The 21,286-nt window shown below is 36.4% G+C and overlaps 1 protein-coding gene across 2 annotated transcripts in view; it reads left to right on the forward strand.

The window, feature by feature from the left end:
* The window catches only part of DENND4C (DENN domain containing 4C), a 127,140-nt gene that overhangs the window by 102,916 nt on the left and 2,938 nt on the right, over positions 1 to 21,286 (forward strand). For both annotated transcript variants that reach the window (XM_061200464.1, XM_061200465.1), the window contains 8 exons: positions 948 to 1,125; positions 1,847 to 1,956; positions 2,261 to 2,436; positions 9,492 to 9,674; positions 10,499 to 10,694; positions 13,071 to 13,316; positions 14,415 to 14,532; positions 20,785 to 20,935. In XM_061200464.1, coding sequence (XP_061056447.1) covers positions 948 to 1,125; positions 1,847 to 1,956; positions 2,261 to 2,436; positions 9,492 to 9,674; positions 10,499 to 10,694; positions 13,071 to 13,316; positions 14,415 to 14,532; positions 20,785 to 20,935 — 1,358 coding nt within the window. The remainder of the gene's footprint in view (positions 1 to 947; positions 1,126 to 1,846; positions 1,957 to 2,260; positions 2,437 to 9,491; positions 9,675 to 10,498; positions 10,695 to 13,070; positions 13,317 to 14,414; positions 14,533 to 20,784; positions 20,936 to 21,286) is intronic.

Genomic DNA, 21,286 nt, shown 5'->3' on the forward strand with positions numbered 1-21,286 from the left:
GGATTTACTAAATTCTTTATAATACATCAGTAAATCAGATTAGGTTGCAGGGATTTAAATAATGTAGAAGATTTAATGATAAACTACATGAGAAGAATGGGTTAAAAATATCCTATTTTGTAAAAATGTATTATGTATGCATATTTTTGACTAGAAGGATATACATCAAGATTTTTACTGTACTGTGTGGATGTTGATATTATAAGTGTTTTATTTCCTGTTTTGCCTATCTATTTAATTTTTAAAAATCATTTAATATGGTTTTATAACAAGGAACACACAAGTCTTTCTCCTTTAAAGCAAAAATTAAAAAGGAAACTGCTTATTGAAATGTTTTCTATCTAAAGCATCAACAGTCACTTATAGTGGTTAAGAACTCAGTGTTCAGAACTTTGTTCATGTTTTATTCCTCTAATAATGATGGTTGTATTCAGAATAATCATATTGCCAGCTAAAATTCTCACCACAACCTTATTTTAATGTACTTATATTATCCACATTTTTTAGATAATATAATTAAAAGTTATGGAAGTTAAGTAATTTCTGCAAGGTCACATACCTAATATGTGAAGGGGGGCCAACACCACAATCTGGCTGACTCTTGGAAGCCCCTCCTCTACTTGGACTGGGGTCCCTGATTACACTGGGCATAGTGAGCGTCTAGAGTTCCTTCATTTTATAATTTTGAATATTGGAATAAACCCCACACTCCTAATATACACTAGGAGCACAGCATAATCTTAAAGCATAGGTCATTGCTTGAATGTCTTAGAGTATGGAAGAGAAATTCCAAATAACAGAAAGAGTTCATGGTTTTGAAACATATGATGATGAGGATTTGTTTAAGAATTATAGATGAGTTTAATTCTGAAAAGGGTAGAGTGAATATATTCTCATTGGGGAAGGTATTACTTATGTATGTGGGACGTTATTCTTTTCAATTAAAGGAGGAAACAAAGAGAGATTACAGCTTCCCAGCTGGCCTTGAAGACCATATTTTAGGAGAGAATATATCACCTAACACGAGTATCTCAGGGCTGGTCCCTAGTGAACTTACCCAGAGCAACACAAGCCTTGGCAGTAGCAGCAGCAGTGGAGATGTAGGTAAACTGCATTACTCACCAGGTAAGGGGAAGGATCGTCCTTTCTTCTAATTTATAGAAAATTAATTTTTAATTTATGCCCATACTTCTTCCTCCCTGCACCACACACACGGTAAGCCCCATTTGTTGAGAGGATCTGATATAGTCACACCGTATTATCACTGTTATTTTATATGATCTACAAGTACTGTAGTCACCCACTGAGTTTATTTTTAGTTATGTACATTTATGGATTCTATCATTAGTTCTCAAACTTTAGGGTGTCTCAGAATCACTTGGGGAATTTGTTTAAAAGTATATACAAGTATCCAAGCCCTAGGTTAAAACTTTTGAGACTTAATCTGTGGGATGGGACCTTAAGAATGTATATTTTTGACCAGCTCTCCAGGTGAATCAGATATTTACTAGAGTTGGAGAATTTCTGTGCTATATCACTGAAATTTCCTAGTTCTGTGTTATTTTTTAAAATTGTAATTTTATTCATTTTCTCCAACTTTCTATTATGAAAAATTTCAAATATCCTAAAAAGTTGAAAGAATAATATAGTGAACAATCATATGTTCTCTACCTAGATTTAGTTAACTGTTGTTAACCTTTCCTCTGCGTATATACATAAGTACATTTTGATACTAAACCGTTTGAAGATAAATTGCAGACTTCATGATATTTCCCCCTAAGTATGCATTTCCAAAGAATAAGGACATTTTCATACATAATGTGTTATGATGTTTACTTCTCTCTAGGTGAACTTCCATTTCCAAGAGGCATAAAAGGGCAGGACTTTGAAAAGTCAGATCATGGTTCTTCTCAAAACACCAGCATGTCCAGCATCTATCAGAATTGTGCAATGGAGGTAAAAGTTCTATATTCTGTCCATGATAAAGTGGCTGTAAACATATTTTTATTTCAGAATGGCATTTAACAGAATTCTATACCTTTATGGACAGAATAATAAACTAAGTCATTTTGTTGAATTTGCTTGATGTCTTATGTAAACAAGGCAATAAACTGGTAGTTTTACCTATAAAGTAATTGAACTGTTATTCCAAGTGTGATCAACAAAATAAATACAATTCTATGTTTGTCTCAAGAGGATGGCCTATTAAGACTGATTTTCACTGTGGAGGTTCTCAGTCTGTGTACTTCTCTGCTCTTAGGTTTTGATGTCAAGTTGTTCACAGTGCAGAGCTTGTGGAGCTTTAGTTTATGATGAAGAAATTATGGCTGGATGGACGGCAGATGATTCAAACTTGAATACAACCTGTCCCTTCTGTAAAAGCAACTTCTTGCCTCTTCTCAACGTAGAATTTAAAGACTTGAGAGGCTCTGCAAGGTTAGTATTGTAAAAGCTCCCTTAAAGAGGTAAGCGTCCCCCAAGAGGCATGACTCCTGGGGGAAGAGTGAAATAGTCATGGTATGCTCCAGATGTTCCTTTCCTCGCCCTCCTGCACTTTCAGTATTTGAGTAGAAAATACTAATAATGTAGGAGACCGCTTTTCCATTTTATTTAACAAATGATTATAAGTAGTAGTTAATTCTCGGAGCTAAACTTTGTAAATTATATAATTATTACATAGATTATATAATTATTACAGATAATTCCGAACTCTAACGTTAGTCATTATTTTAATATTTCTGCCTCGATGACCTTGATTATGTGTTCTGGAGCCGCCCCCGCCCCACCCCCCAAAAAAAGGTGGAAGGGGCTTTAACTCTTCTCTTAACTTGTTGCCCCTTTATGTTGGTGCTCTGTACTGTGAAATGACCCAATTCTAGGCATTGGAAAGGAGAGGCTGATCTATAATCAGTCATTAAGTAATTGAGAGTTTGGTAACTGTATGCTGACTTAAAGTACTTATACTTAATATTCTATTTGCTTTATGGAACAAACTACCTTTATCTACTTTTTAAAAATTTCCAGTCACAGAGGTGTCTCCGCTCTATTTTTCCTGTTAGCTTCAGTGTGGAGCTGAGTGAAACCATACTCTTGATTCCTGATGCACTGTCATCATTGGTTTGTGCAAGGGCCCTCTTTTATTATCTTCCTCCCCTCACCATTCCCACTCTCATTATTTTACCCAACAAAAACACTGACTCCGCTGTGTGTGATAAATCCTTGAATATATAACCTTATAAATAATGTTGTTTTGCATGATTATGTATTTTTAACGTACATGATTAGCATGATGCTGAAAATCTCAATTTATTTCTTTTTATTACTCAGTTTAAAATCTGAGTTGCTATATGTACATCTAATTTATTCCTTTTCTCCTATAGGAAGTTAATACCTCCTTTTACTTATCCACTGTCATAGTGCTGGGTATTTCAGTTGCTTCCAGTTCTCTGTTACTATAAACATCACTGTACTATTGCAGTACACTGCAAAATATATGTCCCCTTCTGGACTTATGAAGTAATTTCTTTCAGAATAATAGTCTTAGGAGTGAGATCATTGGGTTCTTTCCATACATGATTTCAATAAACACTGGAAGATTGCTTCCCAGATGGCTGCACTCCTACTTGTAGTGCCCCAAAACTCATTTCTGTACATCCTTACCGGCATTTGGTATGATCACTTTTCTGATTTTGTGCTCTAATGATATAAAGTAGTATCTCATTTTTCTTTTAATGTCTCTGAATATTAGTGAGTTTGGGTATCTCTTCATATGCTTATTAGTTATTCCAGCATTTTCTATGAACTGCTTGTTTATATCCTTTGCCAATTTTTTAAAGATTTATTTTTTTAATGAGGTAACATTGGTTTATAATGTTTTATAAGTTTCATGTGTACATTTTACTTCTACTTCTATATACACTACAGCGTGGTCAACACCAATAATTTAGTTTCCATCTGTCACCATATAGTTGACGCTCTTTACCCATTTCATCCTCCCTACCCCTCCTTCACCCTCTGATAAGCACTACTCTGTTCTCATGTTTGTTTTTCTTTGGTTGGGTTTGTTCATTTATTTTGGGTTTTTGTTTTTTATATTCCAGCTATGAATGAAATCATGGTATTTGTCTTCATCTGAAGTATTTCACTTAGCGTGATACCCTCAAAGTCCATCCATGTTGTTGCAAATGGCAAATTTTCATCTTTTTTATGGCTAAGTAGTATTCCATTGTGTATATATACCACAGCTTTTTTATCCATTCATCTGTTGATGGGCATCTAGGTTGCTTCCATGTCTTGGCTGTTGTAAATAATGCTGCAATGAACATAGGGGTGCATGTACCTTTTTGAATTAATGTTTTTGTACTCTTAGGATAAATACCCAGAACTGGGCTGGACCATGTGGTAGTTTCATTCCTAATTTTTTCAAGGAATCTCCATACTGTTTTCCATAGTGGCTGCACCAGTTTACATTTCCCACCAGCAGTGTATGAGGGTCCCCTTTCTCCACATCCTCACCAACACTTGTTATTTCTTGCCTTTTTGATAATAGCCATTCTAACAGAAATGAAGTGATATCTTACTTTGGTTTTGATTTGCATTTCTTGATGATGATGTTAATGTGGTTTTGTTCAGCATCTTTCATGTGCCTGTTGGCCATCTGGATGTCTTCTTTGGAAAAATGTCTGTTCAGCTCCTCTGCCCATTTTTTAATTGGGTTGTTTGTTTTTTTGATATTGAATTATATGGGTTCTTTATATAATTTGGGTATTACCTCCTTATCAGATATATCATTTGCAAATATCTTCTCCCATTCAGTAGGTTGTTGTTTTGTTTTGCTGATGGTTTCCTTTGCTGTGCAGAAGCTTTTTAGTTTGATGCAGTCCCATTTGTTTGTTTTTGCTTTGTTGCCTTTGCCTGAGGAGACATATTTAAAAAGACATTGCTAAGACTGATGTTAAAGATTATACTGTTTATGTTTTCTTTTAGGAGTTTTGTGGTCTTCAAGTCTTTAATCCATTTTGAGTTGATTTTTCTGTGTGGTGTGAGATAGTGGTCTAGTTTCATATTTTTGCATGTGGCTGTCCAGTTTTTCCAACACCATTTATTAAAGACACTATTCTTTCTCCATTGAATGTTCTTTGCTCCTTTGTTGTAAATTAATTGTCCATGTATGCCAGGGTTCAATTCTGGGCTATCAGTTCTGTTCCATTGATTTTTTTTGGCTGCGTTTGGTCTTCATTGCTGCACGCAGGCTTTCTCTAATTGCTGCGAGCAGGGGCTACTCTTTGATGCAGTGCAAGGGCTTCTTATTGCAGTGGCTTCTCTTGTTGTGGAGCACAGGTTCTAACCACGCGGGCTTCAGTAGTTGCAGCGCTGGGGCTCCGTAGTTGTGGCAGTTGTGGCTTGCGGGCTCTAGAGCACAGGCTCAGTAGTTGTGGCGCACAGGCTTAGTTGCTCCGTGGCATGTGGGATCTTCCCAGACCAGAGCTCAAACCCTTGTCCCCTGCATTGACAGGCAGATTCTTAACCACTGCGCCACCAGGGAAGTCCCTGTTACATTGATTTTTGTATCTGTTTTTCTGCCAAACCAGGTTGTTTTGATTACTATGGCTTTGTAATATAGTTTGAAATCAGAGAGTGTGATATCTCTAGCCTTGTTCTTTTTTCTCAAGATTGCTTTGGCTCTTCAGGGTCTTTTGTGTTTCCAAATAAATATTATAATTTTTTGTTCCATTTATGTGAAAAATGTTCTTGGGATTTTGATAGGGATTGCCCTGAATCTGTAGATTGCTTTATGTAATATTTTAAAAATTAGGTAATTAAAAAATATAAACATTTTAACAATGTTAATTCCTCCAATCCATGAGCACAGAATATCTTTCCATTTATTTGTGTCTACAATGTCTTTCAACAAGGTCTTAATAGTTTTCAGTATAGAGGTCTTTCAACTCCTTGCTTAAATTTATTCCATTTATTTTATTCTTTTTGTGGTGATTGTAAATGGGATTGTTTTCTTAATTCCCCTTTCTCCTAGCTCGTTGTTAGTATATAGAAATGCAACAGGTTTTTGTTGGTTTTGTACTGTGCAACTTCACTGTATTCATTTATTACTCCTAATAGTTTTTTGGTAGATTCTTTAGGCTTTTCTATGTATAAAATCATGTCATCTGCAAACAGTGAGTTTTACTTCTTCCTCTCCAGTTTGGATGCCTTTTATTTCTCTTGGCTAATTTCTGTGGCTGGGATTTATATACTATGTTTCAGCTTCACCTTTGAGTATGATGTTAGCTGTGGGCTTGTCATATATGACCTTTATTATGTTGAGGTATGTTCCTCTATACCCACTTTGTGGAGAGTTTTTTATCATAAATGGGTGTTGAATCTTGTCATCTGCTTTTTCTGCACCTACTGAGATGATCATATCATTTTTATCCTTCATTTTGTTAACGTATGTATCACATTGCTTGATTTGCAGATGTTGAACCATCCTTGCATCCCAGGGACAAATCCCACTTGATCATGGTATATGATCCTTTTAATGTATTGTTGGATTTGGTTTGCTAGTATTTTGTTGAGGATTTTTGCATCTATGTACATCAGAGATATTGACCTGTAGTTTCCTACTTTGTGTGGTCTTTATCTGGTTTTGGTATCTGGGTGATGTTGGTCTCATAAAATGAGTTAGGAAGTGTTCCCTCCTCTTGAATTCTTTGGTATAGTTTGAAAAGGACAGGTATTAAATCTGTAAATATTTGGTAGAATTTACCTGTGAAGCTGTCTGGTCCTGGTCTTTTGTTTTTTAGAAGCTTTTCGATTACTGCTTCAGTCTCTGTACTAGTGATCGATCAATTCGGATTTTCTCTTCATGATTCAGTCTTGGAAAGTTGTATGATTCCAAGAATTTGTCCATTTCTTCTAGGTTGTCCAGTTTGTTGGCATATAGCTGTTTTCATATTCTTGTAATCCTTTGTATTCCTGTGGCACCCACTGTTATTTTTTTTCTTTTGTTGCTAATTTTATTTATCAGAGCCTTCTCTCTTTTTCTTAGTGAGTCTACCTAAAGATTTGTCAATTTTGTTTATCTTTTCAAAGAACCAGCTCTTACTTTCACTGATCTTTTCTTTTGTCTTTTTAGTCTCTATTTCATTTATTCCCACTCTGATCTTTATTATTTCTTTCCTTCTACTGACTTTGGGCTTTGTTCATTCTTCTCTTTCTTATTTTATTTTATTTTTGGCCATGCAGCACAGCTTGTGGGATCTTAGTTCCCCAAACAGGGATTGAACCCGGGCCCTCGGCAGTGAGAGTGCAGAGTCCTAACCACTGGGCCAGCAGGGAATTCCCGTCTTGAATATTCTTGATATTAATTCTCTGAAGAGAAATTATTAATTTTGATGTTATCCATTAATTTTCCACCTTATGATTTGTGCATTGGGAATCCTGTTTTAAAAGTTATTTCCCATCTGTAGTACATGAAATTTTTTTCCTGAACGTTCTTCTGTGAGCTCTATATTTTACTTGTGATATTTAGGTTTTAAATCCATCTAAAGTCTACCTTTGTGTATGATTGTAGAGATCCAGCTTTATTTTTCTCCATATAATGAGCCAGTTTTACATCCTTCCTTCATTGATACATAGCGTCACCTTTATCATATATCAAGTTCCTATGTATACCTCATTGTGGTTCTCCGTTCTTTCTGTCAGTACTGTATTATTTTTATTACTCTGTTATGATGTCTGGGTGGTAGGGTAAGTTCCCCCTTACGGAAATTTTTTTCTTATAGTTACGTATTTTTGCATATAAAATTTTAGAGTAACTTTGAGTTCCTTAAAAAAAAAATCCACCTGAAGTTTTCATGGGATTGAATTAGATTTATAGATTTATTTGGGGGAAATGGACAACTTCAGTATTATTCTCCTATCTATGAGCATGGTATATATCTCCATTTTTTAGATATTCTTTTAATAGAGTTTTAAATTATTCTCCATATGTATTTTTTTGTAAATTTTTTTAAAAATTTATTTATTTTATTTACTTATTTTTGGCTGCATTGGGTCGTCGTTGCTGCACGCAGGCTTTCTCTAGTTGTGGCGAGTGGGGTCTACTCTTCATTGCGGTGTGCGGGCTTCTCATTGCGGTGGCTTCTCTTGTTGCGGAGCAGGGGCTCTAGGCACGCGGGCTTCAGTAGTTGTGGCATGCGGGCTTCAGTAGTTGTGGCACATGGGCTCTAGAGTGCAGGCTCAGTAGTTGTGGCGCATGGGCTTAGTTGCTCCACGGCATTTGGGATCTTCCCAGACCAGGGCTTGAATCCATGTCCCCTGCATTGGCAGGTGGATTCTTAACCACTGTGCCACCAGGGAAGCCCTCTCCATAAGTTTTGTACTTTTTTTGTTAATTGTGTTTCTTAATCTTTTGTGGTAAGTACCTTATTTTATATTTTCTAATTGAATATAAAGGAGCATTATTGATTTTCCTCCCTTGGATGTCATTATGGGAGATTTCCAACTGACAGCCAAGTTTAAGGATCTTTTTTTTTTACAGTAATACCCAAATATATACCCCTACATTCTACAATTAATGTTTTACTTCACTTGCTTTATCTATTCCTCCATCCATCCACCAATCCATCTTACATTTTTATTCATTTAAAATAAGATGTAGATGGGGAATTCCCTGGCTGTCCAGTGGTTAGAGCTCCGCACTTCCACTGCAGGGGGCACGGGTTCGATCCCTGGTCGGGAAACTAAAATCCCACATGCCCTGCAGTGCGGCCAAAAAAAAAAAAGAAGATGAAGACGTTAAATCACTTTTCCCACAAAAGACTTGAGCGTTCATATAATTAACTAGAGTTCAGTATTTATTTACAGTTTTTTTCATTTAAGGTAAATTTGATTTGTGCAAAACAAAGCCTTATCAAGATACAGAACATTACTATCACTTTAGAAAGCTCTCTTAATGTCCCTTGCAAGGTGAAACCCTCACCCCATCCCCACCCAGAAGGAGAAAGAGAGAGAGAAGATGAAAATAAAATTCTGAATGAATAGAGTGGAGAGGAAATGACTAGAGACAAAAATGGAGATTCATAAGGGAGGGAAGGGTATTATAAACAATTATAGGTTAATACATGTTAAAATGCTGTTCTTTTTTTTAACTAAGAAAATTAAGGAAATATTTTGCTTTCCATCTTCCTTCATAGCTTTCTTTAGTGTCTCTCAAAAATTGAAGGGATCTTATATTAATCTATAATGACCTGCTCTAGACCTTTTCATTTGAAAAGTTTGGGACAAGAGAGGAAGAGAGAATGAGAGCAGGAGTGTGTGTGTGTGTGTGTGTGTGTGTGTGTGTGTTTGAAATAGGCAGTATTTCTATGGATTTGTATAACTCATTAATGACTCTTTTACCATAAAGTGATTCTAAATATGATGAAATTTAAAGGATTCTAGGATTTTTAAAGACTTTTTTGGGTTTTTTTGGACTGGTCCATATTTAGCTTTTTCCTGAAACCAAGTACGTCTGGTGACAGTTTACAAAGTGGAAGCATTACACTGGCAAGTGAACCTTTGGAGCACAAACCCATATCCAGTTCAGCAGAACCTGACCTGATCAACTTTATGGATTTCCCAAAACATAACCAGACCATAACTGAAGAAACAAGCTCTGCAGTTGAATCAAGGTACCATGGGGTTCAGAGAACTCTTCATTAAAAATTGGGTACCCTTGTAAAAATTCCATCTTTAAATACAACCTGGCTTACATAGGCATAAGCTCTGGTATTTTAAGAATTTAACCTTAAATGTTTACTACCATATATTGTTTAAATATCTAATGAATGGATCTGATGATAAATCATTTTTAACACTGTGTTTAATGTTTTATGGTGGTCTTTTACAAAAATGAACTTTTCAACAGTAAAAAGTATTTTCCCCTTCAGTGTAGTCATTGTCAGTTTCCAGACACATACTCTCTTTACAGCGAAGTATACCTTTTACTCTTAAATATTGAGTCAAACATTTTTTGAGAGCCTATTGTATGCTAAGCATTATGCTAAACACTAAAAATTAAAAAGTAAATAAAATCTGACCTCTGTCCTTAGGTGGATCATGGCCTGGTAGAGATTAAATACTTGGCAATGAATCTACATTACTTACTTACATGCATTATACATGTAAGGTGATGTATAGGTGATTTTGTTTAATAAAGATGAAATAATTTTTGAACAAGGTAAATGAATGGACACTTAATCTTTTTAAAATAATACCATAATACCTGTTATATACCATATATCCTCTTCCTACCCTTCATCAGATCGTCTACTCCATCCTGTTTCTCTGACCAGTTTTACAAAAATACCTGAAGAAAATTTAATTCTTACAAGGCGGTACTGACTCTTCTCAGATATATTCAGTACATTCAAAATTCATTGTAGAAAATAGTCTAGCTCTACAGATTTAGATTTTTTAACACAAACTAACCACAGCATTTCTTCATTTTTTTAAGTGATGAAATAATGAAAGCCAGTGGAGATGTCCAAACTATGAAAATTTCACCTGTGCCTAATAGTTTATCAAAACGAAATGTATCTTTGACTAGAAGTCACAGTGTTGGAGGCCCCTTGCAAAATATGGACTTTTCCCAGAGACCGTTTCATGGCATTTCAACAGTTAGTCTTCCAAACAGTCTGCAGGAAGTTGTGGTATGTAACAGCATTATAATTATACTGTGTGTTCATGTAAGTATTTATTAAAACAGCATGTAATTCTTCTGTAGTAGGTTTATTTTAATCACATGAAAAGTGATAAGAATTTTTCATAAGCAGACTAAGAACTTTAGAATTTCAAATATGTACACAAATAAACAGAAGAGTATAATGATTTCCTTTGACGCATCATCCAGCTTCAGTAATTTTCAGCTTATGACCATTTTTCTTTCATGTATACCCTCATTCGGTTCTTCCATAGATCCATTTGAAGCAGATTTCAAACACCATATATTCCATTTGTAAATATTTCAGTATTTATCTCTAAAAGATAAGGACTCTTAAAAATACAATGTCCTTATCAGACCCAAAAAATAACAAATAATATCAAGTTATTCAATCTTTGTTCAAATTTTTTTTTTTTTATTGAAGTATAGTTGCTTTACAATGTTGTGTTAGTTTCTACTGTACAGCAAAGTGAAGTAGAGTTCCCTGTACTATACAGCAGGTTTGTTCAAATTTCTAATGGTCTCAAAAATATCAAGTTGTGTGTTTTGTAGTTTGAGGAATCAGGATCAAATAAGGTCCATGCTTCATAATTGGTTAATCTGGTTTTATTAGTGTTTTTAAATCTGTAGACTCTTTTTTTCCCTTGCACTTTATTCCCTTGCAATTTATTTGTTGATTACAACCCTGTAAATTGGTAATTGCAGTTAGAAGCTTGATCAGATTCAGGGTTTTTTTGTTCTTTTTTGTTCATTTGTTTATTTTTATAAGAGAGCTTCATCAGTAGTGGTATGTCCCTCCAACAGGAGACAGGAACTATCTTTGTGATGTTAGCAGCTATTAACACCTCAATGCCTAGATCAAGTTGTCCATTTGGAGCTATAAAATGATGATAGTCTAATTCTGTCATCTTTTTTATTATATGAAATATATCTGTAAAGAGAAACTAACCCCATGGCTTTTGTCTGGTTTTCCAAAGATGCAATTTATGATGGAAAGGCAAAATAAATATTTGATTTTTTTTCCTTTTATTTATCAGTTTTCAAAGTAACAAGTTGGGTTCCTAGCATTCTCCAAGGTGATCCATTATCTGGGGGGATACGGTATCATTATGAACTCATTGGTTTAAACATTTATGTTTATATCCATTGCTGTTGTTATCCTTATTGATGCTTATATTATTCCTTCTTTGGTCAGCTAGAAGCCTCTACAAGTTGGTGCCTTAATCCTTTTGACACAACTCTGGTAGCCTTTTTATAATTTTTTTTTAAAGCTTCCTTGCTTTCTTATATTGCAAGATGTTTCATGCTCATGTTATATTATTTCCTTCTCCAGACCTAGAATTAGCCATTTCTTTAAGAAACCTGGTTCCTTTTATAGGAAAACAGTATTTGGAGACCTCAATCTGGGCACTATGGGTACTTGTTAATACTGGTCATAAACATTTTATTCTGACTATAATATGCACAACTTACAAAGTCTAGGTTGGGGTTTTTTTAATTCATTATTTCATTTGATTTATAAAGTTGCTCTTTAGTTTTTGTTGCAATCAAATGTAAAAACAAGTTAGATACAGTTTTAAAAAGAGTCAAGAAATATTAACACAGGGACTTCCCTGGTGGCACAGTGGTTAAGAATCCACCTGCCAATGCAGGGGACACAGGTTCAATCCCTGGGCCCGGAAGATCCCACATGTCACAGAGCAACTAAGCCCGTTCGCCACAACTACTGAAGCCTGCTCGCCTAGGGCCCGTGCTCCACAACAAGAGAAGCCACCGCAATGAGAAGCCCGCACACCACAATGAAGAGTAGCCCCCGTGTGCAGTGACCAGAGAAAGCCCATGTGCAGCAACAAAGACTCAACACAGCCAAAATAAATAAATAAATTAATTAATTAATTTTTTTAAAAAAGAAATATTAACACAAAAAATTGCATAATCTGTTTAGAGTTTTAAGCGGAAGATAAAGTCACATATTTTTTGGTATCACCATTATAAAACATCAGAAATGCAAATATTTCTTATAAAAAATTGAAAAGGAAAAAAATCAAACCTACATAGGCCGTTGCTGTTAATGTGATAGAGAAAAACTCATGTTTAAAATAGGGTCTATTACATGGATTAATAATTTTCGTTTGTAATCATTTAACTTAACGGTATTTATGATTAAGTACTTCTTAATCTTTATGTTTTCTTCAGGGTGTTCTTCTTTTATGTTTTCTTTAGGGTGTTCTACTACATGTAGTAATGGCCCTGAAATAATTGACTTTGAAAGGACAGAGAAGTATAATCTCATTGAGACATACTCTGAAACGTACATAATAACATAGATCATATTCACTTCTTTTTGTATTTCTATGTTTTTAAGGATCCTTTAGGAAAAAGACCGAATCCTCCCCCTGTTTCTGTGCCCTACTTGAGTCCTCTAGTGCTTCGTAAAGAACTTGAATCTTTGCTAGAAAATGAAGGCGATCAGGTGATTCACACGTCCTCTTTCATCAATCAACATCCAATCATTTTCTGGAACCTCGTTTGGTATTTCAGACGTTTGGACCTTCCTAGTAACTTGCCGGGACTTATCCTCACATCTGAACATTGTAACGGAGGTGTACAGGTAGGGAATCAACTTCAATACTTATACTACATTGGTGTTTGTTAGGATGAGGCTTAACTTCAGGTAGCAGGAAGTATACAACAATAGTGGCTTAAGTCATAGGTTATTTCTCTCTCACTTAAAAATTTAGATAGGTGGTCCAGGGATGGTATAGTGTTAGAGACTTGAGAGCCTTCTATCTTTTTGCTCAGCAGTGCGACCTCCATTTCCAAGTTTTATACCTGGTCTAGGAGAGCTGACTCTACTTACAAGCTGTCACATCCACATTCCAGCCAGCAGTTAGAAGAAAAATGGGTGGAGAAGAGTATGTCTTCTTTATCTAGGGACAGTTCCTAGAGTTGCACGTAATCTTTTCATATGTATCTATTTGGCCTAAACTTAGCTATATGGTCATTTCTAGTTGCAAGTGTAGCTAGAAAAGGTAGTTTTTATTCTGAAATATAATATTCCCAGCTGAAATTCTCACAACTTTATTTTAAAGGACTCATATTAGCCACATTTTTCAGATGATACAACTAAAAATTACGGAAGTTATTTTTGCTAGGTCACATACCTCATAAGTGGAGGGGGCCAAGACCACAGTCTGGCTCTCTGACTCTGAAACTCCTGCTTTGCTTGAGCTGGCATCCCTGACTCCCCGGGAGACAGTGAGCTCCTAGAACTCCTTCATTTTATGATACTGAATATCGAGAGATACCTCCAACCCCAAACATACATCAGGGGCACAACAAACTTTTAGAGTAGTATAAATTCTGTTTTGACTCATTTAAGTAGTAGTCAGTACAACAAGATAGTAGAAACCATTGCACTTTCTCTTACCTTAAAATTTGTTTTGATGGAGGTTAATCTTTCTTGTGGCTGCTGTGCCAGTTACCAAGTTGTCATTCAGTCCTTGAAAGTCAGAATGAGAAACATGCACCTCAGAAAATAATAAGAACATTTGTAATCAGATATAAATAAAAATTTTTTAATTTTCATAGAATTTTAGGTCCAGAATTTTGAAAGAACTCATCTGTTTTATATAATCAAGCTTTGCTAGGTCCACTGGTAATTATTATTATGCTTGGGGTACTAATACTTTCTACTGATCTTTTTTAGCTTCCCCTGTCATCTCTGTCTCAGGATAGCAAACTCGTGTATATTCAGCTGTTATGGGATAATATCAACCTTCATCAGGAACCAGGAGAACCTCTGTATGTCTCATGGAGGAATTTTAGTAAGTAAAATAGAATTAAAGACATAAGAGACTCAAACTGGAAACAACCCAAATATCCATCCACAGGTGAACACATAAGCAAATTATGGTACAGTCCATCCACACAGTAGAATACTGTTTAGCAATAAAGAAAAATGGACTACTGGGGGAAAACACAGAATTAAGGAGACAACAGAAATTATTTTGCTTTATTTTTAAATCTTTCATTCATTTTTAGTATCTCCTCAAGATTTTTTCCATTTTAGTTCAAATTTTTTTGCTGTTGTACTGACCCATTTATCAGGTCTCCAGCTGAGTTCAGTGGGGTTTTTTTTGTGATTCTTGTAGTTTATCTGTCAAATACTAATTTGGTTAGGTATTTGGAGAGTAAATTCTCTATAGTGGATGTGTTGGTATAGATCATAATTTCAATTATATGGGCACTAGTCTCAAAGATTCTGGCTTTATTTTTATTTATTTTTTATAAATTTATTTATTTTATTTATTTATTTTTGGCTGCATTGGGTCTTCACCACTGCACACGGGCTTCTCCCTAGTTACGGCAAGCGGGGGCCACTCCTCACCATGGCGCACGGGCCTCTCACTGTGACGGCCTCCCCCGTTGCGGAGCACGGGCTCCAGGCATGCGGGCCTCAGCAGTTGTGGCTCGCGGGCTCCAGAGCGCAGGCTCAGTAGTTGTGGTGCATGGGCCCAGTCGCTCCGCGGCCTGTGGGATCCTCCCAAACCAGGGCTCGACCCCACATCCCGTGTGTTGGCAGGCGGACTCCCAACCACTGCACCACCAGGGAAGCCCTTGGCCTTACTTTTAGTTTTTGTATTTAGAACATATTTTTACAAGGGGTTTAAAGGGTTATCCAGTATTTAGAAGCCTTATGAGTCAGTAAGAAACCACAGACAACCCAGTAGGTAAGTGAGTAAATGGTATCAATAGGCAGTTCATGGAAGAAACATTAAAATGCTCTGTTCTATAGATATACACTGTACAAAGCTGTTGGTACAACGATGCTTACTGCAAGATTATTTATAATAATGAAAAACTTAAGCAAATACCTAACAAGAGAATTGTGATAAATCCACACTGTGAGATGTTGGCAACCAAGAAAAAGAATGAGAGTCATTTGTATATAGGTTCCCGAAAGGATGGATTTTCGTTATATATTAAGTGAAAAAAAAAAGGCAAGTTGCAGAACAGTATGTGATCTTTTCTCTTTTTTGTAGAAAAACGAAACCAAAAATATTTGTGTTTTTAATGTATGCAGAGAAAAAGGTCTAAAACCCTGTACGTCCCAAGCTGTTAACAGTACCTTGCTCAGAAGAGGAAGGGAAAAGTTCACTCTGTGTTTTGTTTTTTTTTTTTTTTGGCTGCGTTGGCTACTCTTCATTGCGGTGCGCGGGCTTCTCATTGCAGTGGCTTCTCTTGTTGCGGAGCACGGGCTCTAGGTGTGTGGGCTTCTGTAGTTGCAGCATGCAGGCTCAGTAGTTGTGGCATGCGGGCTCAGTAGTTGTGGCTCATGGGCTGTGGAGCGCAGGCTCAGTAGTTGTGGCGCACGGGCTTAGTTGCTCCGCAGCATGTGGGATCTTCCCAGACCAGGGCTCGAACCCCTGTCCCCTGCATTGGCAGGCAGATTCGTAACCACTGCGCCACCAGGGAAGCCCCCACTCTTTATTTTGTATTTTTACTACAATCTTTCACTACTTAGCAGTTTTTTTACTTAAGCTAGAATAAAAGAATCTGACATTTTCCCTTGAAATATGCCAATCACAAAATTATGGCTAAATATAAGCTATTTTTGTCTTTTTGTTGTTGTTTTCCCAGTTCTGATATTTGAATGCTTTTTAAGCAGAAGCAGACTAACTTTGAAATTTATGCTGGAAAATAACAGAATTATAACTGCCATTTCTTTAGTTGTTTTCCTGCATATCTTGAAATAGATAAGTGTTTTAAAATGTTCTATAATTTGTGGTGAGAATAAAATTTAGAACTCTCAAGAATAGCATTGTTTCTTTACTTGATTGGCTACTTTAAACAAAGAATTGGTATATAAATAACATTAAAAGACATAATAGAATTGAGTGGTGACTTTTGGAAAAGCAGTATGGGGAGCTACACAGTCCCATTTCCCAGCGAAACAACCATAACTGGTGAAAGTTATTAAAGAAAAAAAAGTGTCTACAGCTGTCGAGCAAATGAAGAAATATTTATTCAAGAAAATATATTGGGCTTCCCTGATGGCGCAGTGGTTGAGAATCCGCCTGCCAATGCAGGGGACACGGGTTCGATCCCTGGTCCGGGAAGATCCGACGTGCCGCGGAGCAACTAAGCCCGTTCGCCACAACTACTGAGCCTGCGCTCTAGAGCCCGCGTGCCACAAATACTGAAGCCCGCGCGCCTAGAGCCCGTGCTCCGGAACAAGAGAAGCCATCGCAATGAGAAGCCCGTGCACCGCAACGAAGAGTAGCCCCCGCTTGCTGCAACTAGAGAAAGCCCGCGCGCAGCAACGAAGACCCAACTCAAATAATGCAGCCAAAAATAAATAATGCAATGTGTTATTGCATTGCACCCAGTGCAGCCAAAAATAAATAAATAAAATAAATAAATTTTTTTAAAAAGAAAATATATTAAATTTCAGTAAAAACGGTGAGTTTCTGTGGCATTTGAGCTACAACTTGCTGCTCCCCACCAGCCCCCAGTCAAGGGCTACAGCATCTCCCTGGGAAAGACAGGTTGCCAGCAGTTCTCATCCTCCCAGCCCTATTCAGTTCCAGGAGACAGGGAGGGTCACTTCCTCCACTCAGCCCCCATGCACTGCCAGCTTCAGCAACCCTCGAATATTGGGTCTCTGATTGTTCTCACAGCGTCTTGCTCATAAGGGAGAGGTTTTATGCCAGGAGAGGCAAGCTAAAAAATCAGAGGCAACTGCATCCCTCCAGTACCCCATTCACAAAGCAGGGGAATCATTCCAAGAGAAGGGCCGCTGTTCCCAGCCCCAGCTCCAGAGCAGTGGCTGAGAGGCAGGCCATAAGAACAGAGAGCTCTGAAATTCTCCCCAAAGGAAATGACTTTATTTGGGACAGACTGTGGAGAAGTTCAAGCCTGAAAGCACTCTTGGAAAGAGTGGAGATTTTGGTGAGAAGGCCAGCATTATCCTGATACAAAAACCAAAGACATCATAGGAAAACAAAACTAAAAATCTTTATCACTTATGAATATAGACATAAGGATCCTCAACAAAATACTGGCCAACCAAATCCAGCAATTTAGAAAAGCGATTGTACACCATGACCGAGTGCTGTTTACCCCAGGCATGCCGTGTTGGTTTGAAAATCAATTAATATAATATATCATATCAATAAAATAAAGGACAAAATCCATATGATTGTCTGGATAGGCACAGTTAAAGCACTTGACAAAATCTATTGCCTTTTGTTAAAAACACTCAACAAGGGACTTCCCTGGTGGTCCAGTGGTTAAGAATCCGCCTTCCAATGCAGGGGACACGGGTTTGATCCTTGGTTGGGGAACTAAGATCCCACATGCTGCGGAGCAACTAGGTCTGCGCGCCACAACTACCGAGCTGGTGCGCTCTACAGCCCACGTGCCACTAGAGAGTCCATGCACTGCAACTGTAGAGCCCGCGCTCCACAACAAAAGATCCCACATGCCGCAGGGAAGATCATGAGTGCCGCAACTGAGACCCAAAGCAACCAAAAAAAAAAAAAAAAAAAAAAAACCAAGCTAGGAATAGAAAGGAACCTCTCAACCTAATTATGAGCCTCTGAAAACCCACAGTTGCTATCATTTAATGGTGAGAGCCTGAATACTTTCCCCCAAGTACAGGAACAAGACAAAGATGTCCGTTTTCATTATTTCTTTTCAACATTGTACTGGAGGTTCTTGCTAGAACAATTAGACAGGAAAATAAAAGGCATCCAAGATGGAAAGGAAAAAGTAAAACTATCTCTATTTGCAGATTATGTCATCTTACATATAGAAAATCCTAAGGAACACACACACACACACACACACACACACACACACACACACACAACATATGGAACTTATTTATTAAATAAGTTCAGAGTTGCAGGATATAAGATCAATACATAGAAATCAACTGTATTACATAGAAATCAACTGTATTTCTATATACTTTCAATGAATAATCCAAAAATTAAGAAAATAATTCCATTTATAATAGCATTAAAAAGAATAAAATACTTAGGAATAAATTTGATAAAAGAAGTACAAAACTTATACTCTGAAAACTAAAATTATTGTTGAAAGAAAGTAAAGACCACCTAAGTAAATGGAAAGAAATCCCATGTTCATGGGCCAGCAAGATGGCCCATCTTGTTAAGATGGCAGTACTCCCAAATCGATCTATAGATTCAGTACAATCTATATCAAAATTCCAAGTGGCTTTTTTATAGAAATTGACAAGCCTATCCTAAAATTCATATGGATTTTCAAGGCACCTAGAATAGCCAAAACAGTCTTGAAAAAGAAGAACAAAGTTGTAGGACTCATATTTCTGAATTTGAAAACTTACTACAAAGCTACAGTAATCAAGAAAGTAGAAAACTGGCATAGGATAGACATATAGGTCAATGGAATAAAGTTGAGTTTCCAGAAATAAACCCTCACATGTACAGTTAACTGCCTTTCAACAAGAGTGCCAAGGACCATTCAGTGGGTAAAGAATAGTCTTTTCAACAAGTAGTGCTGGACAACTGGAACAACATGCAGAAAAAATAAAGTTGGATCTCTTCCTGGTTCACTGCTAATTGGAATAAAAAATAGTGCAACTGCTTTGGTGTAAATAGTTTCACAGTTCCTCAAAATGGTAAACAGTTACCATATGACACGGCAGTTGCACTCTTAGGTATATACCCAAGAGAAATGAAGACATACATCCACATAAAAACTTGTACACTGTTTTTAGCAGCATTTTTCTTAATATCCAAATAATGGAAACAACCTAAATGTTCATTTTAACTGATGAATGGATAAACTATGGTATATCCATACAATGGAATATTATTTGGCAATAAAAAAATAGTGAATACTGATACATACTACAAAATGAATGAATTTTAAAATATTATAGAAGCAGCAGCCACAAAAGAGAACAAAGTATGATTCCATTTATATCAAACAATCAGAATAGGCAAATCTGTGAAGACAAAATTAGATTAATGGCTGCCTAGGGCTGAGGGGTTGGGAAGATAGAGTGACTCCTAATAGGTAGATTTCTTTTGGAGGTGATAAAAATGCTCTAAAATTGGTGATGGTTCCCCAACTCTGTGAATTAAGGAGCAATAGTGAAGTTGCAGATTATATTTGGGTTATGCTCTAAAATCACAACATAACATGAAAATCAAATCTATTTAGCAGGTAGAAAAACTAGGATCAAAACCCATAGCAGCCAGTATTTCCTCTTGTATTGTAACAGAGAACTTTGCTATTTCTATGGTTGAACACAAATGAAATATTACTAGTTGCCTTTATTAAGGGGCTGGATTGTATGAAAATTACAGTAACTTGCTTTATGACAGACACTTAAAATGAGGCTGACTGGGGAACTTTTGGATACATAGTTCCATCTCAACTAATGTGGGTGTAATAAAATTGTATGGCTGCTGGGATTACCTACAGTATTAAAGTTTTCCCTTTTTCTGGGCCAAGCTCACATTGTTGATTTTGTGTATTTTTAATGTTACTGTGATTCAAGTATACCACTGAAGCACTTTTGTAATATATGAAATCTGTATAAATATTTGTTCTTAATAATTCTAGAATTACTCTTGTATCAATTAGGATTATACACTACTGTATTTAATAGAAAACAACAGAATCTTAAACAGGTAAAGATTATTCTCTCACATGAAGAATTTATGAAGTAGACACTCCAGGACTGGTAGGCAACTCCTCTGTCATCGGGGACCCAGGCTCCTTATGCTTTGTCTGCTTTTCCATCAGGAAAGATTCATGGTCACAGGATGGCTGCTGGAGTACAAGATATCACATTCCAGCCTCAAGCAGGAAGCCCTAAGTTCAGGAAAAGGGCAAAGGGACAGGCCTCTCCTATCTGAAGGAAGCAAGAAAAATATTTTTTAGCTGGTCACATCGCTACATAATTTTACTTGTGATGGGGAGGTGGTGATGAATAAAAAATGATACAAATCTGAAAAAAAACTTCTTTAATAATTAGAGTGACTAAATGTATTCTTTTACTGTGTTCTTATTATTAGATTCTGAAAAGAAATTGTCTCTCCTGTCAGAGGAACAACAAGCAACAAGCGCTTTAGTAGAAACCATCAGGCAGAGTATTCAACATAATGATGTTCTTAAACCCATCAACCTGCTTTCACAACAAATGAAGGGAGACATGAAAAGACAAAGGTAATAATCCAGTATTTGGTACCTGATGCCATTTGAAATAATTTCACGGTATTTTAAAAATGATTTTTAAAACTATCTCTAGTTGTAAAAGAAACACATACTCATTGTAGAACATCTGATTGTCTTAAAAAGTGCCACCCAAATGCATTCATACTTGATCACAAACATAATAAAAATATCTTGGAAATAGATTAAATTTTAGGAGGTAATTCATTTATGTCTAAAATGTACTGAGTCTTTGTGAAAACATTACTACTATTCACTGGAAACCTATAAATGTGTTAACATTGATGTTATACATATGTACTGCTTGTTCAGGTCCTGTCACGCGTCTTATCTTGTGAGATGTAA

The sequence above is a fragment of the Eubalaena glacialis genome, chromosome 9 (assembly GCF_028564815.1).
Source record: "Eubalaena glacialis isolate mEubGla1 chromosome 9, mEubGla1.1.hap2.+ XY, whole genome shotgun sequence".
Classification (NCBI taxonomy): Eukaryota; Metazoa; Chordata; class Mammalia; order Artiodactyla; family Balaenidae; genus Eubalaena; species Eubalaena glacialis.